General features: G+C 42.1%; 1 protein-coding gene across 5 annotated transcripts in view; it reads right to left on the bottom strand.

The window, feature by feature from the left end:
- The window catches only part of LOC122548553 (cullin-9), a 199,871-nt gene that overhangs the window by 24,123 nt on the left and 157,438 nt on the right, over nt 1-18,310 (bottom strand). For all 5 annotated transcript variants that reach the window (XM_043687355.1, XM_043687359.1, XM_043687356.1 and 2 more), the window contains 3 exons: nt 13,023-13,401; nt 7,550-7,690; nt 1,129-1,293 (listed from right to left, as the gene is read on the bottom strand). In XM_043687355.1, coding sequence (XP_043543290.1) covers nt 1,129-1,293; nt 7,550-7,690; nt 13,023-13,401 — 685 coding nt within the window. The remainder of the gene's footprint in view (nt 1-1,128; nt 1,294-7,549; nt 7,691-13,022; nt 13,402-18,310) is intronic.

Raw genomic sequence — 18,310 nt, 5'->3', positions numbered from 1 at the left:
GAGTTCCTGGACTAGGTGGGATAGGACAGTGTCGAGGTAGGTAGAAATGAGTTCAGTTGGGCAGGAGCATGCTGAGACAATGGGTCGGCCAGGGTGGTCAGGCTTGTGGATCTTGGGAAGGGGGTAGAACCGGGCAGTGCGGGGTTCCCGGACTATGAGGTTGGAAGCTGTGGGTGGGAGATCTCCTGAGGTGATGAGGTTCTGTATGGTCTGGGAGATGATGGTTTGGTGACGGGGGGGTGGGGTCATGGTCAAGGGGGTGGTAGGAAGAGGTGTCCTCGAGTTGGCGTTTGGCTTCAGCGATTAGAGGTCAGTGCGCCAGACTACCACTGCGCCCCATTGTCTGAGCTCCAGGCAATAGGTGAAAACTTGGTCAAGGTATTGGATGGTCAACAGTCCACTGTGGAACTACAAGCTGCCACAAGCTAGTGTCTACAAGGAGCTGGGGAAATGTTAGAAGTAGGGAGAAAAGATGTCGCCCTTACAAGACCAAGACCTACATTCAAAATAGTCAAAGCACAATGCCGGAGGAAACAGAAGCGCTTCACAGGAGGCTCCCAAGCACTGAGGATGTCACCTAGACAGGGGACAAAATGTCTGCAACACAAATTCCCAACTCAGCGAACAGAACCACAACAACGAGCACCCGAGCTACAAATCTTTTCACAAACTTTGAAGTCAAAGCACAAGGCATGAAAAGCTCAGTTTTGCTTAAAAAAAAAAGGAGCATTTCTGTTTACTCTTGAGCTGACTCTTGAGGAATACATAGCAACCCTAAGATAGCGTGTTGAGCAACGGAACTCAACATAATTGGACCCAGACTGCAGCTGAATGCAGAAAGAGTGTCACCAGCCAACACCTGGCACTCCCAAAGAGAATTTGAAATAACCCACAGAATCCACCTTGTATAGCTAGGTGTCCAGGTCAGGATACAAGGCAGAATTACAGGCAAAACATCTGACCTCAAACCTGGGAAAAGGAAAACGCACTTTCATTTGTAGGACTCCTTTCACAATTGCAGGATATTCCAAAATATTTCACAGTTAGTGAAAACCTTTTGAAGTCTAGCATTTCTTATTATATATGAAATTGGCTAGTGCTTGCTTGGCATTTATACAATAGAGTTACCTCTGGAAAATTACAGGAGAAGCAGGAGGACCAACAGCACTTGGAACAGGTACCAACACTGCCTATCCCCTCCTTACATAGAATCTGATCACAGCCCTGCGGATTGGTGCACCAAGTGAGATTTGAACAGCATTCCACATATCCTCGCAGCAGTATTTTTGAGTACTGTAGAAAGAGAACAGAAAGCAGCAGCAAGTCACTACCTTAAGGTCACAACAGCTCCAGGTCACAACACAACAGAATTGAAGTCACCAATCATTTGGCATGGAATTTCAGCATCTTTTAGATCTTACTTTGTTGTGCTTATTATCTGCAGATATTGGTTTATATTTTCAAATTAAAATCTGTATTTACTACAGATTTGCAAGACTGGGAGGTACTTAAACTGAACATCAGTTTTGAAAAGGTTTGAGACTAAACTTACCCATCTGAACAGGACATGTAAAATGTTAATGAATAAGCAAAGAGACTACATAGCAGAACTTCCACCAAATTAAAATCGAGAGTGTCACACTGAGTGGAATTAAATGGTACATTATCAAAACGTACAAGCCATCAAGGGAGGGCAATGAAATGGACACTCCACTTTCTTCAAAAAACCTCACCCTCAGGATTGGGAGTGGGGGTTGTGTGCGCGTGTCTCTGTGCACGCATCCATAACTGCCCTTGAGAGGGTAATAGGGTTCCACAGTGGAATTCCTGAATTTAGACACAGACACTGAAGGAAAGGCAATATCACTTGAAGTGAGGATGGTATGTGGTATGGAGTGGGAAGTGAAGGGATGGTGTTTCAGTGCATTCACTGTCCTTGTCAATGCAGGTAATAGAAACGATTCGGAGATGCCGGTGTTGGACTGGGGTGTACAAAGTTAAAAATCACAACACCATGTTATAGTCCAACAGGTTTAATTGGAAGCACACTAACTTTCGGAGCGACGCTCCTTCATCAGGTGATTGTCAATCACCTGATGAAGGAGCATCGCTCCGAAAGCTAGTGTGCTTCCAATTACACCTGTTGGACTATAACCTGGTGTTGTGTGATCTTTAATTTGGTAATAGAAACAGTTGTAAAGTAAGATTGAAGTTGAAGGGAGAGAGTTCATCATTGGTGTTGATCTGGTGCCAATTGTGCTCTGTCTAATGGTGTTGATCTCGAGTGTTGTTGGAGTCACACCCACCCAGGTGTTATGAAGGTGAGGTGTGTACTGAACCTTAGAGAGACTGGAAGCTGGCACGGACAGAGAGAGAGACAGCGTATGCTGAACAATTTAAAAATGTAACATTTGATTGAAACAAATAACCGGAACTGCGTTACCGTGGTACACAACAAATTCACATTTGGCTAATCAGTTTAATGTATGCCCCAGACACCAAAATCCAAACAAATTTGCATTTTTCTATTTTGAATGACATCAAACCAATGAAATGGTCCAATGTTTTGGGGTATAAAGTCGGACATTTTGAACAGTTAGAGGGAGAACAGCAGAGCTGTCAAGTACCAACATAACAACCAGCAGAATAGCTCTCTAAAAGGTACCTGTCCGTAAGAAGTTTTGCAGAATGCCAATGCTGACCCAGAGAAATCTATTAAGTTTGACATTTAAAGACAATAACTGGGTTTGAAATTGATTTTGCCGTAAATTTAAGAGGGAATTTATTGGATCAGTATTGTAACGTGACATACGCTGTCTCTCTCTCTGTCCGTGGGTAAGAAATAGGTTCAAGAGAAATCAGTTATAAATCGTTGTTGTTTAATGTTCTCTTTTGGACTTAAAAATAAAACTTAATTTTTTCTTTAAATAGTGGTATTTTGAATAGTTCTTTGCCTTGTGAAATTTAACAGATTACAGCGCAAGGTGAGCTTTTTGGAAGACAGGAAGTAAGTTGTTTGACTCAAAACTTCTAGCCTCTGACCTGTTCATGAAGCCAGAGTATTTTGTTTCTGCTGCAGTGGAGTTTCTGGTCAATGATCAATTTAAATATAAACATGACACGTTCTGAACTGAAGTTGGTGATTATGTCATTGAACCCTGGACCCAATCTCTTGGTAGTTATCTCTCCAGGGATGGTGTATGCAAAGCACAAGTACATCACAATAATCAGTGTTCAATATAACAGAAGTGAATGGGAGAGGATGCTACACTGTCACCACTCCCAGGATTCCCAACAAAAAAAATCCATTCGAGGACTCATGACAAACGAGGTCATTCCTGATGAAATTTCTGACAAATTGGGATAATTCTCCTGAACTCCCAGCAAACAGGACTCATGTAAAATAAAGTCATAATTGAGAACCATAGAGATGTACAGCTTGGAAACAGACCCTTTGGTCCAACACATCCATGCCGAACAGATATCCTAAATTAATCTTGTCCCATTTGTCAGCACCTGGCCTACGTCCCTCCAGACCCTTTCTATTCATATACCCATCCAGATGCCTTTTAAATGCTCTAATTGTACCAGCCTCCACCATTTCCTCTGGCAGTTCATTCCATACATGCACCACCCGCTGCATGAAAAAGTCTTTTAGGTCTCTTTTAACTCTTTCTCCTCATACCATTAACTTACAGCCTCTAGTTTTGGAGTGTCACTAACAGAACAAATTTAATTCCTGAGTTAAAAGTCACAATGCCAGGTTATGTCCAACAAGTTTATTCGGAAGCACTGGCTTCCGGAGCGCTGCTCCTTCATCAGGTGGTTGTGGAGTATAAGATCATACAACACAGAATTTATACCAAAAGATTACAGTGTGATGCCACTGAAATTATGTATTGAAAAACCTGGATAGTTTGTTCAGTCTTTCATCTTTTAGAATGACCATCTTAGTTTCGGTTCTTTCATATGTAAAATCGCAAAATTTCTTTTAAAGTTACATTCTCAAGTTAGCTTGAACAATAGGTGCTGTGGCAGCTCAGATACTGCTTTGAAGATGGCAGGTTAAAGTCTGTCTGTGTCCCAATATTCAGACTGATTCTATTTCTAAAGTGGAATTTACAGAATCTTGAATGGATTCATGCAGTTTTGAGCAAAATAAAATGTAATTCTGCAAGTACAACTTCACCCCACAAATTGTGTGCACGTACTGGGGAGACAGAGTGAGTGCGAGCATGTTGTTTGGGGGGGGGGGGGGTGGAAGGGGTGGAATGTGAGTGTCTGTGAGAGTGTAATGGGGCGGGTTTGTGTGTGAGGGATGTGTATATGAGAGCATATGGAAGAGAGTCTGAGTGTGTGTGGGTCTACAGGAGTGCGCGTGCGTCTGGGAGAGCTTTTGATAGTGTAGTGGGGTCACTTGTAGTGTGACATGAACCCAATGTCCCGGTTGAGGCCATCCCCATAGGTATCACTGAGAGGGGAAAGATATTAAAGAGACCTAAATGGCAAATTTTTCATGCAGAGGGTGGTCCGTGTATGGAATTACCTGCCAGAGGATGTGGTGGAGGCTGGAACAATTGCAACATTTAAGAGGCATTTGGATGGGTATATGAATAGGAAGGGTTTGGAGGGATATGGGCCTGGTGCTGGCAGGTGGGACTAGATTGGGTTGGGATATCTGGTCGGCATGGACGGGTTGGACCAAAGGGTCTGTTTCCATGCTGTACATCTCTATAACTCTGACACGAGTACCTGCCGTGTACATGGTGGGTGGTGTCCCCACGTGTAATGGTAGTATGCGTGTCAACACGTCTTGCAGTGTCTACTGTGACAGGATTGTACGGTGTTGTCCTGAAGGCTGGGCAGTTTTCTGCAAACAATGATCTGTTTGAGGTTTGATGGTTATTTAAAGGCGAGAAGTGGAGGTGTGGGGAAGGTCTTGGTGAGTTGCCCATCCTCATTGATAATGTATTGCAGGCTGCAAAGAACATGGCTTAGTTTTTCTATCAGCTTCTGCTCAGCCACTCTGCATTGTTGCTTGTCCTGAAGACTGCCTTGGAGGATGGTCACCCGAAGGTCCAAGGCCAAATGTCCCGGACCGCTTAAGTGTTCCCCGACTGGGAGGGAACACTACTGGCTAGTGATTGTTGTGCGGAGTGCAGTCATCATCCGTTGCTGTAGCCTCTGCTTGGTCTCACCCTGCCTCAGGGAATCCGGGAGTAGAAAAACTAAGCCATGTTCTTTGCAGCCTGCAATACATTATCAATGAGGATGGGCAACTCACCAAGACCTTCCCCACACCTCCACTTCTCGCCTTTAAATAACCATCAAACCTCAAACAGATCATTGTTTGCAGAAAACTGCCCAGCCTTCAGGACAACACCGTACAATCCTGTCACAGTAGACACTGCAAGACGTGTTGACACGCATACTACCATTACACGTGGGGACACCACCCACCATGTACACGGCAGGTACTCGTGTCAGAGTTATAGAGATGTACAGCATGGAAACAGACCCTTTGGTCCAACCCGTCCATGCCGACCAGATATCCCAACCCAATCTAGTCCCACCTGCCAGCACCAGGCCCATATCCCTCCAAACCCTTCCTATTCATATACCCATCCAAATGCCTCCTAAATGTTACAATTGTTCCAGCCTCCACCACATCCTCTGGCAGGTCATTCCATGCACAGACCACCCTCTGCATGAAAAATTTGCCATTTAGGTCTCTTTTATATCTTTCCCCTCTCACCCTAAACCTATGGCCTCTAGTTCTGGATTCCCCAACCCCAGGGAAAAAAAAACTTTGCCTATTTATCACATCCATGCCCCTCATAATTTTGTAAACCTCTATAAGATCACCCCTCAGCCTCTGACGCTCCAAGGAAAACAGCCCCAGCCTGTTCAGCCTCTCCCTGTAGCTCAGATCCTCCAATCCTGGCAACATCCTTGTAAGCCTTTTCTAAACCCTTTCAAATTTCACAACATCTTTCCGTCTTGGCCAACATTGTCTATCTCATACACTGCAGGCAAGAAGGACCTGAGGCGAGACCGAGCAGAGGCTACAGCAACGGATGAATGGATACCACACAAACAGACAGGAGTGTTCCTTCCCAGTCGGAGAACACTTCAGTGGTCCAGGACATTCGACTTCAAACCTTCAGGTGACCATCCTGCAAGGCATATTTCGGGACAGGCAACAACGCAAAGTGGCCAGGCAGAGGCTGATAGCCAAGTTCGGTACTCGCGGGGATGGCCTCAACCAGGAACTTGGGTTCATGTCACACGACAGGTGACCCCACTGCACTACACACACACTCGCGTGCACAAGCACACACTCATGCAGAACCTCTCTCACTCATACGCTCAGACACACACATTCTCTTATACCTCATAATACTCACACACATACTGTCTCTCAGACACTCACACATGTTCACATTCACTGTCTCCCCTATGTGCACAGCTTGTGAGGGGAATTTGTACCTGCAGAACTACGTTTTATTTTGCTCAAAAATACATAAATCCATGTAAGATCTGTAAATCCCACTTTAGAAATAGAATCAGTCTGATTATTGGGACACAGATTGACTTCAACCTCACACCTTCAATGCATTATCTGAGCTGAGATGGCACGTATTGTTTAAAGCTAACATGAGAATGTTACTTTTAAAAAAAGTTCTGGATTTTACATATGAAAGAACCAAAACTAGGATGGTTATTCTAAAAGATGAAAGACTTAACAAAAAATCCAGTTTTTTTCAATATATAATTCCAGTGGCATCACACTGTGATCTTTTGCTATAAATTCTGTGTCGTCCAATCTTATACTCCACAACCACCTGATGACTGAGCAGCACTCCAAAAGTTAGTGCTTCTGAATAAATCTGTTCGACTGTAACCTGGTGTTGTGAGATTTTTAACTTTGTTCACCCAGTCCAACAGTGGCACCTCTAAATCATGTATAACCGAGGTCAGCACAAAGATCCCCCTATACTGACCTTGTCCCACACTGGAGACGTGGGGCCCTCAGGTTTAACTCCCTACAATTCCCAACTCCTTACCCTATCTCTCTAATGAGAGCACAGCCCTCTGGGAATATGGCAACTTTACCTCCATATTATCTGGAAGTAAAAGGGCAGCTGATACATGGCAACACCAGCACCTGTAACTTCCTTTTGAAGGAACATCATCCTGGTGAGGAAACATGTCACCATTTCTCTCATGTTGGTGAATCAAACTCTCTGCCAAATAGCACTGTGTATGCTCCCATATTCCAACTACTGCATTGCTTCACGAAGACACTCATCAGCAGCTTCCCCAGTGGCACGGATTGGGCAATAAACGGTGACCAAACAGCAAAGCTCGTATCCCAGGAACAAATAAAGAAAATGCAAAATAAAATGGTTTGCCTTCATTCATAACGATCTAGGACGATTACATTGCTTAGAACAAAACATGGACTGAGAAACAACTGAACTGAAACAAATATGTTTTCATTAGATTTTTATTACAATTAACTGTCTTAACAAAGCTAATGTCTTACCTTGGCTGCAATCTCACTGTCACTTATAATAGACGAGATAAACTCATTGGTTGGCTGTGCAGGACAGTCAGAGATTGGGCAAGTACAATTCTGCACCAGGTTTTGCTCAATTCTCGTTATTAAATACTCTTTCCAGCAGGACTGAGGACACAAAGATCAAGACAACATCAAAATATAAACACCACTATTGGATAGAATCATTGCTCTGTTCTATGCAGGTCCAAATTGAGTTAAGCAACACTGCTTCTTTCTGGTCAGGAAGATTGAAATTGGATAAAGTATGGCTCCTCATGCTCCAATAGATAGCTCCAAAGGAAACTTTACAAGAGTGAATGAAATAGTGAGCAGGACTCAAATCCAGCTTTGAACAACAGTTAGACCCACAATAGACTAAGACATCCTCAAGCTTGAATATCAAATTCAGGATAGGCATCAGAAAACATATTGGTTACACATGTGAAACGCATTTCCCAAACACTCAGACCAGGGTATTGGATTTATTTAACCGATAGATGGATGTTGCAACAGAAATGGCAGGTGCTCTGCAATCAGACAGCTCAAATGGCATTTTCGTTTAATGGAGCTCATGACCTCAGTATGCTAACAGGAGATTTACTGATTGAGTGAAATCAGTTTTTATTGACTACAGTTATAGAGTCATAGAGATGTACAGCATGGAAACAGACCCTTTGGTCCAACTTGTCCATGCCAACCAGATATCCCAGCCCAACCTAGTCCCACCTACCAGCACCTGGCCAATATCCCTCCAAACCCTTCCTATTCACATACCCATCCAAATGCCTCTTAAATGTTGTAATTGTACTAGCCTCCACCACTTCCTCTGGCAGCTCATTCCATACACGTACCACCCTCTGTGTGAAAAGGTTGCCCCTTAGGTCTCTTTTATATCTTTCCCCCCTCACCCTAAACCTATACCCTCTAATTCTGGACTCTCCTACTCCAAGAAAAAAACTGTCAATTTATGAATTTATAAACCTCTATAAAAGGTCACCCCCTCAGCCTCCGACACTCCAGGGAAAACAGCCCTGGCCTATTCAACCTCTCTCTATAGCTCAAATCCTTCATCCCTGACAAAATCCTTGTAAATCTTTTCTGAACGCTTTCAAGTTTCACAACATCTTTCCGATAGATAGGAGACGAGAATTGCATGCAATATTCCAACAGCGGCCTAACCAATGTCCTGTATAGCCACAACATGATCTCAAAACTCCTATATTCACTGCTCTGTCCAATAAAAGAAAGCATACCAAACACCTTCTTCACTACCCTATCTACCTGTGACTCCACTTTCAAGGAGCTATGAACCTGGACTCCAAGGTCTCTTTGTTCAGCAACACTCCCTTGGACCTTACCAATAAGTGTACAAGTCCTGCTAAGATTTGCTTTCCCAAAATGCAGCACCTCGCATGTATCTAAATTAAACTCCATCTGCCACTTCTCGACCCATTGGCCCATCTGATCAAGATCCCATTGTAGTTCTTCGCTGTCCACTACGCCTCCAATTTTGGTGTCATCTGCAAACTTACTAACTATACCTCTACTGCTCGTATCCAAATCATTTAAAGAAATGAAGAAAAGTAGTGGACCCAGGTTCATGGTTTGAAATGTCGAGAAATGAGCAATTCCAGACCACACAATGAATCTGGATGGGTTGTGAAATGTCTGCTGTTTGGCAACAGATTTATTGTGGACAAGTGGAGGACAGTGGGACTAGAAACAAACAGAAAAGCTATAAACCAGATGGCTACAAGTTGTAGAATGCAAGAGAATAGAATTCTGGGATTTTGCATGTAAGTCACTGAAATCAATTGAATAGTATACTGTGGAAGAAAATGAGGTAACAGGACTCTTAAGTCATATCAGAGGGATGAATTCTGACTGGATACAAGCTAGCACATTCACTGGTTTTCACCACACCTGGGATTCTGTGAATAATTCGATTGCTGTTATACAAATCAGAGCAGAACATAGCGCGGAACAGGAAAATCAAACTATTACCTAATGTTTAAATACTTAAGGGAATCGTTAATCCAACAATTGTCAATTACCGAATGGTCGAGATCCAAAGTACTTGCACTCAAGCTTAAAAAACACAGTAGATCGCAGAGAATGATATCACAGATTATTCCTTTGAACGCTTTTCCTGGTAAAGAACAGCTGCATGCTGTTTCTGAATTTAGGGTGATATATAGGATCAGAAAGAAACAAGCAGTGTATCTGGGAACCCGAAACTGGCCCCTTTCAATTCTCCTTAAAAAAAAATAGGAGGCACAAAGAATTTTAAAGGATGAATTAAGGGATGGTCCATTGAAAAGGATCACTTTTGATATGTTCACACAAACTATAGTTTTTTTTTCCTAATCTTGTATTTATCTTCCTATAACATAGCAAACTTTATTTTAACCAGCATCCTCAATAAAAAGGAAAAGATTATACAACTGAAATACCAGAGGTTTATTGTATTATCACAATCTCAGAGCAGTCAGTGAGAGTGAGAAGGCTCTCTGCCAGTAAGATTTATTTAAGGCAAAACTGCATTGTTATTTAAGTGATTTATGCTGCAAATAAAGTATAACAGTGATGTGATATCCCCTGCATTATGTTTCTATCACTTAGTCTGTGTTTTTACATTGATTATGTGGACCTCTTGATCAATTGGAACATTTAATCAATTGGTACACTCCTGGTGCCACAGGTGCCAGTTAATAAAAAGTTCGCTGTACTAAAATCAGAAAACACTTTGGTGGGAAATGGTGCTACGATTATCCAGGCAATGAATTCAAAGAAATTATTTAACATTTCAAGTCTACATGACTCTTCATCAGAAGTGAAGTGGCTCTGATGAAGTGTCATCTCAACTCAAAACGGTAGCTCACTTTCTCTCCATGAGTGCTGCCTGACCTGCTGGAATCACCACTACATTTTTATTTTCAGTACAGATTCCAGAAACTGCAGTAACTTGCACCTACAAAGAAATAATTTGTTGCATCTAATTATGACTAATCTATCACATAAGTGTTTTGATTAAAGGTGACAGATCTGAAATGTAATTTTTTTTTTCTACAGAAGTTGTCTGACCTGAGTATTTCCAGCATTTTCTGCTTTTATTTCATCTTTCACACACTCAGGTTGTGCCATGGTTACTGCACAAACAGGCAGAGTAGCAAGTCTTCACTGTCGTGTCATCTTGCACTATTTCCTGGTTCAGATTACTTAAGGACAGGGCCACCTTGTGGACAATTGCTAAATTTAAGGAACTTAAAAAACCTCCCCAGTCTCAAGATGTAAGGCTTTACAGAGGCACCCAATTTCCACTTTACATCAAGTTCTCAATTTGAGGTCACAATCAGCACTCAAATCAGAGAATATGATCATACAGTACAGAAAAGGCCATTCTGCCCAAGTCTGTACTACTAAGAATATATTAAATCTACACGAGTTGCACTTTCCAGCACTAGGCATTGAATATTATGACTCAAGTGCTCATTGCAATACTTTTTAAAGGTTGTGAAGTTTCTCACCTTGACTACCCTCCCAAGCAGTGCATTCCAGGCCCTATCACACTGGTGAAAACTGTTCACGCACTCAGTGAAACAACTTTTCCTCAAGTCTCCTCTGAACCTCCTGCCTTTCATGTTAGAATTATGCCCCTTTGTTACTAACTCAACTAAGGACAACAGCTGCTTGATATCCACCCTATCCACGTGCCTCAATTTTATACACACAACTTTTTAAATTTAATCAAATACCACAACTGGCTTTACCAATTGTGAACTCAAGTGGTGAGAGGGGGAAGCCAGGGTTTGTGCTCTTCATTCTTCAGTAGCCTGAATATGTCAAAAGGCGACAAGACAGGTTTACTGTGACCCAGATTGCTCATGTAGCTTACGAATACATACCTGTGTGAATCACAGATGAGGATTGACCACTTGTGTGTGGTACCATTATGGAGCACAGAGCCAGAGTCATTGGAAAAGAACACAACTGAAGCTTAAATAAAAAAACCAATTAATATTTATCAACTGACTTACACTGCTGTGATGAAACAGTTCTCATTGTCTAAAAAACACATGGTACATCAATAGATTCCAGATCTTCTAGTCCTTGCATTGCGTACAGGTGCAAAGAAGGCTTACTGTAATTGTATAATTCCTGAGTAACACCTAGACCATTGTGCAGAGATTTGAGATTAGATGAGATTCCCTATAGTGTGGAAACAGGCCCTTTGGCCCAACAAGTCCACATTGACCCTCTGAAGAGCAACCCACCCAGACCCATTCTCCTACATTTACCCCTGCACCTAACACTACGGGCAATTTAGCACAGCCAATTCACCTAACCTGCACATCTTTGGACTGTGGGAGGAAACCCACGCAGACATTGGGAGAATGTGCAAACTCCACACAGACAGTTGCCCGAACAGGAATTGAACCCGGGTCCCTGATGCTGTGAGGCAGCAGTGCTAACCACTGAACCACCGTGCCGTGGTCATCTAATCTAAGAAAAGAAATACTCCCTAAAAAAAAAGAGGGAGCACAGTTCAAATTCACCAGGCTAATTCCTGGGATGACAGCTTGGGTCAACTAGGCCTATTTCAGTGGAATTTTGAAAAATGATAGAGTCTCATTGAAATGTATAAAACTCAGTGTTGGACAGATTGGATGGAGGGATAATGCTTCCAATGACAGGAGGCTCAGAATGAAGATTCATGGTCAAGGATAGGAGTTAATTCATTTATTACAGAGACATGGAGAAATTTCTTCACTCAGAGGGTAGTGAGCCTGTGGAACTCACCCCTACAGATAAATATAGAGATTAGGTCATTGAATATAGTTTAAAAAGAGACAGATTTCTCGATACTGAAGGTATCAAGGGGAATGGGAGAGAGCAGGAGTGTGGCATTGAACCACAAGTATATTCAATAACAAAGGGTCTCAATGGCCTACTCTTGCTCCTACTTTCTTTGCTAGTTACTATAGTTAAATTTGAAATTAGAAACTCTCCTCAGACTTTTGAATCTACAATCAGCTACTGAATTTGTGGTTGTGCCCAGGGTCATTCTCATAACTCCTACTTTCAGTCAGATGGTCAGCCCTGTTTAGAAACAAAATTCCATCCATCCAACAAAGCAGAAAACTGGATAGGGTTCGTATTCCAACTCTCAATTCTCCATCTATTAACAACAGCTGAAAGTCTTGGTCGATTCTCAATTCTTTCCCTCCTCCCTGTTCTCACTGGTGGTGGTTTTGGAACGGAGGGGTGCTCTTCCAAGTCTTCCTTCCCTCCTAAAATGTACAGGCTTTAAAACCAATACACTATTACCTGACCACTACAATCTCAGTGTTGCATTGCACAGCATAGGTACTGGATGTTCATTCAGCTTTCTGACAATATGGCACAAATTGTACAATGATCAGCATAACATCTCAAAATGTACTTTAACAGGACTCACCTTACAGCAGTAGTGCATGCAGCAAAGAGTGGGAGCAGCTTCACTTTCATTACTAAGTAGGTTTAGACAAACAGGACATTGGGTGATGGGGCTGTTAAATGTTTGTGGGTTCCGGACCTGAAGTCCCGCCGCCAACAGGAGGACCTCACGATCTTCAGCATATCGCTGCACCAACAAGTCAACGTTCCACTTGCTGTGCATTAGCAAGTGCTGCGACATATCAGTAGAGATGCTGAGCGTATCTGCAACCTGCAGGACAGTCTGGTTCATCAATTGCTGCACCTCCTCTTGATTCATGGTTCGGCCCATTGACATGAGCACCGTCTCCAACACTCCTTCTTCTGAGCTCTGTGACCCAGCCTCAAAACCGCTGTCAAAGCTTAAGACAAACCAAAGAAAATAAATCATTTAGCCCCATAAGCACCGAGTCACCAGTGCAGATTCCAAACCATTAGCCACACATTCCACACTAACTAGAACATATGTCTAACACTGGACTTTAAAAACCCAAGGTGCTGACAGGATGAAACGTTCAGCTGGGGCCCAGAGTGGCTACTCAGCAGGCAGAGTTCTTCCAGCGGACTGGTCACAGCCATTCCTCAACTGTGCCCATCACTAAACCTGGTCTACTGGTCCACATGCACCAACACTGCTGGTGGGATCTTGCTATGCCTAATTTGGTCGTGGGCCTGGCCCATAAAACAATGACTACGTATTTTACATCAACTGGCTGTGAAGCACACTGGCAGATGTGACACGAAAGGCATTTTATAAATTCAAGTTCAATTATTAGCTCTTTATGATTGGAGGAAAATTATCAATTGAAGGAAATTTCAGAATCACCCACTGGCACAAAACGTTAATTTGTTTTTCTCTCCACAGATGATGCCTAACCAGCTGAATATTTCAAGCATTTTTCTATTCATTATTAAAATGAGGCTTAAATGCATTGTTTTCACTGTGGAGGAAAGAAACAGCATTCTAGCATTATAAATAAACCTAAAAAAGTCAAAGACTGGAATGAAACGAATTTGATGCAAGACAGGTTTGAAGGATATTCCTAGTAAATAGAGGATCATCAGTTTAATGTTGCTGTTGGGTAAGATTTTAGGAACTGTAATCAGGAAAAAGTTAACAAACAGTATTGGAGAGGTTTGAATTGGCCAGCACACATTTACATAAGGCAAGTCATGCTGGGCTAAGCTAATTAATATTTTGTTGAATAAAGCTGGTGCTATTGAAAGAAATGCATTGTATGCGGTCAATCTGGGTTTTAAGAAAACCTTTGGCAAAGGAGCAGACAAAAGGAAAATGAACTTTTCCAAACTTTCTGGACAAGCTTCAAATACATCACTGCACCCAGTTCTGATCACCACACTTAAGGTTGTGAGGGTTCCCAAGAGGGTGTAAGAAGAGATTCCCAGAATGGTTCCTTTAATGAGGAATTTTAGCCAGAAGGTTACATTGGAGAAGCTGGGGTTGCAGTCCTTGGAGCAAAGCAGACTGAAGGTAGATTTTATCGATGTGTAGAAGATCCTGACCAGTTTAGAAAGGAAAACAAGGAAGGGTGTTCTCATTAGTTGATGGTTCAATGACTGTAGACACAGGCTTAAGGTTTTGGATAAGAGATACAGAGAAGGTGTGAGGAATCACTTTTGCTGATATGGTGTGGGGTAATAACCTAGAGGTTGCTAGCAACATGGTTGATGGAAGTAAAGATCATGAACCATTTCAAAAGGAAACTGAATAGGCACGTCTGGGAAAACCTGCAGAATGAGGGGATAGGACAGGGGAATAAGACTAGATTCCTCTATAGAAATCCAGGATGGGCAAAATGCTTTTATGGCCAAGGTTTGACAGTAATGGAGGAAGTCATGGGTTAAAGAGGAGCAAATTTCAAGACAATGATCAGTTTCAGAGCGAACTATCAAATAAATAATGAACCTTTCATAATTTTCAAATATTCTCAGAATTGGTCACTAGTCAGTCCAGATCTTAAAAGTAGAGTCACAGGTAGACAGAGTGAAGGGGGCGTTTGGTATGCTTGCCTTTGTTGATCAGTGCATTGAGTATAGGAGTTGGGAAGTCATGTTGTGATTGTACAGGACATTGGTTAGGCCACTTTTAGAATACTGCATTCAATTCTTGTCTCCCTGCTACAGAAAACATGTTGTGAAACTTGAAAAGGGTTCAGAAAAGATTTACAAGGATGTTGCCAGGTTGGAGGATTTGAGCTATAGGGAGAGGCTGAATTGGCTGGGACTGTTTTCCCTGGAGCATCAGAGCCTGAGGGGAAACCATATAGAAGTTTATAAAGTCATATAGGACATGGACAGGGTGAATATACAAGATATTTTTCCCAGGCTAGCGGAGTCCAAAACCAGAAGGCACAGGTTTAAGGTAAGAGGAGAAAGATTTAAAAAGGACCTAAGGGGCAACTTTTTCATGTAGAGTGAGGTGAGTGTATGGAATGAGCTGCCAGAGGAAGCGGTGAAGGGTTGGTACAATTACGATATTTAAAAGGCCTCTGAATAGGCATAAGAATAGGAAAGGTTTAGAGGGATACGGGCCAAATGTAGGAAAATGGGACTAGATTAATTTAGGACATCTGGTCAACTCAGACAAGTTGAGCCAAAGGGTTGGTTTCAATGCTGTGTATCTCTGACTCAATACTGTGAACAATTTTTGATCCCTTATCTGAGGAATGATACACTGACAATAGAAGTCGAGAGAAGGTTCACTTGCTTAATCTCAGGTAAGGAAGAACTGTATTATCAGGAGAGGTTGATTAAGTTGGCTCTGTACTTGTTTGAGTTTAGAAGCATTATATTCTTAGGAAGCTTGACAGGTAAGATTTGGAGAGGCTGCTCCCGCTTATGGGAAAGTCTAAGACCAGAGGGCAAAATCGGAGAGTGAGGAGTTGTCTAGTTATTAGAAATAGGATTTTGTTTTCCTCTCAGAATGTAGTGAACCTGTAGAATTCTTCAGCGCAGAGGTCCATCAAAGCTGAGTCTAGATGTTCAAAGCTGTGGTACACAGATTTTTAATCAGTAAGGGAGTCAAGGGTTATGGGAAAAATGCACTGAATGCAAAAGTGGGCTTGATGGGCTGAATGGCCTGCTGCTGTTCCTATGTCTAATGGTCTATTCAGGGAGTAGCATCTTCCAACTGGAAAACTACAAGCATCGCTTCCTTGTTAAGGAAAGGGGAAGAAAGATCACGCAGTTGAGAAAGGAAACATTTTAACAATAATACGTAGAGACATTACAAGACACTAGGATAGAGTGATAGCACAATGGGACATGTAGCAGCTGAATGAGGATACATATGAATTCAAGTAATGCTTGGCTAATCTCATTAAATATTCCAGTCAGTAGCATGGTATATATGGATGTCTATGGATGGTCTGCACAAAGACCTCTGAAAAGTGAGAGAGAAAGTGACCTTAGAGATTTATAAAATCATGAGGGGCAGGGACATGATAAATAGACAAGGTCTTTTCCCTGGGGTGCGAGTGTCCAGAACTAGAGGGCATAAGTTTAGGTTTGGGGGGGGTGGAATTTAAAAGGAACCCAAGGGGCAACTTTTTCACAAAGAGGGTGGTGTCTGTATGGAATGAGCTGCCAGAGGAAGTGGTAGAGATGGTATAATTATAACATTTAAAAAGGTATCTGGATGGGTATACGAGTAGGAAGGGTTTAGAGGGATGTGGGCCAAGTGCTGGCAAATGGGATGAGATGAGATTAGGATATCTAGTTGGAGCGAAGGGTCTATTTATGTGCTGTGCTCTATGACAAGAGATCACAAAGAAAACAACTGGATTTGCAAGTAACCTTGAGAGGCAGTTTGATATTGTTGAAGTTTGGGGAACAGTGAATAGGATAAAAGCTTAGCTTTCTCATTGACCAGATGTGACACATGTCCTTCCTCAGTTCCCTGCACTGAACATTTTCTTAAAACCATATTTATGGCTATTGAAAAAGGGAGTTGTGCACCTCAAAATTGAAGATGACACTAAGTTAGGAGGCACACTAAGGTGAAATTAGGAGGTTATGATGTGATGCAAACCAAGAGTGAGCAAATCTAAGGCAAATATGACTTAGGTCATCCACTTTGAACAAGAAAAAGTTGAAAAATGCTCATGGTACAACTGGGCCTTAAAAACAAAAGTAATTTGAGTGGTGAGGTATACCTTTTATCTCAAGACACTTCAGAAACAAAAAAAGTGGTTTTATTTTCTCGAATCTTGATCAGATCATATATGATCGCCTGCATTCAGCTTTGGGTGTTACAACACCTTGGGAAGAATATATTAGTTTGGAGGAACACAGTGCAGTTTCAGCAGTTTGATATCAGAGCATAGCTTGTGAAATTGTGATTACAGGTTGCACGAATATACAATGTTTGTTCTTGCCTTCAGCAAATTGTAGGGGTTAGCCAAGTCAGGTACAGCAACTGTATAACGTGATGAGACCACATCTGAAGTACTGACAGCAGTTTTGGTCCCCTTATTTAAGATATTGTTTCACTGGAGACAATTGCGACATTCACTATGATCCCTGGTTGGAGGGATTGTTTTATAAGCAAAGGCTAAACAATTTGGGACTCAACTCACTGGAATTTAGAAAAATGAGAGATTATCTCATTGAAACACATCAGACTCTGGCTTGACAAGGTAAATGCTGAGAGGATGTTTCCCTTCTTGGGAGTCTACGAATGAAATCTCAATATTTAGGGGAGCCAATTTAAGACTAAGATGAGCAGCAAATTCCTCTGAGGGTTAAGTGTCTTTGGAACTCCTTGCCATAGAGCTGCAGGAGTAGAGCCCTTGTGTATACTGAAGGCTGAGATAAGTACATAGATTCTTGATCAATCAGGGAATTAAGGGCAATGGGGAAAGTGGATGCGAGGAATGTCAGATCAGCCATGAAGCTAGATGAATGGCAGAGTGCGCTCAAGGGGCTAAACTGCCTACTCCCGTGCCTATTTCGTATTATGTTAATATCTTCAAAACAATAAAGAAGTTTAACAGGATATATTTGGTAGACCATATTCCTTCTATGAAGAAGCCATCATTTTCAATTACAAGTTGCCCAAAGAATGAGCATGCTTTCACACAAACAGTAGTGTCGATCTGAAATTCAGTTACATACCTTGCAAACGTGACAGTTACTTAAATTTAAAACCAAGATAGAGCGATATTTGATTTCTAATGGATACTAGATTATGATGCTGAAGCATAGTCCAGCCATGATCTAAGCGAATAGCTCTGGGGGAAGAATGGTTCA

Source organism: Chiloscyllium plagiosum, chromosome 3, assembly GCF_004010195.1.
Source record: "Chiloscyllium plagiosum isolate BGI_BamShark_2017 chromosome 3, ASM401019v2, whole genome shotgun sequence".
In the NCBI taxonomy this organism is placed as follows: domain Eukaryota; kingdom Metazoa; phylum Chordata; class Chondrichthyes; order Orectolobiformes; family Hemiscylliidae; genus Chiloscyllium; species Chiloscyllium plagiosum.
Note: the sequence above shows the minus strand (reverse complement) of the source record. Positions and strands in the feature narration are given on the sequence as shown.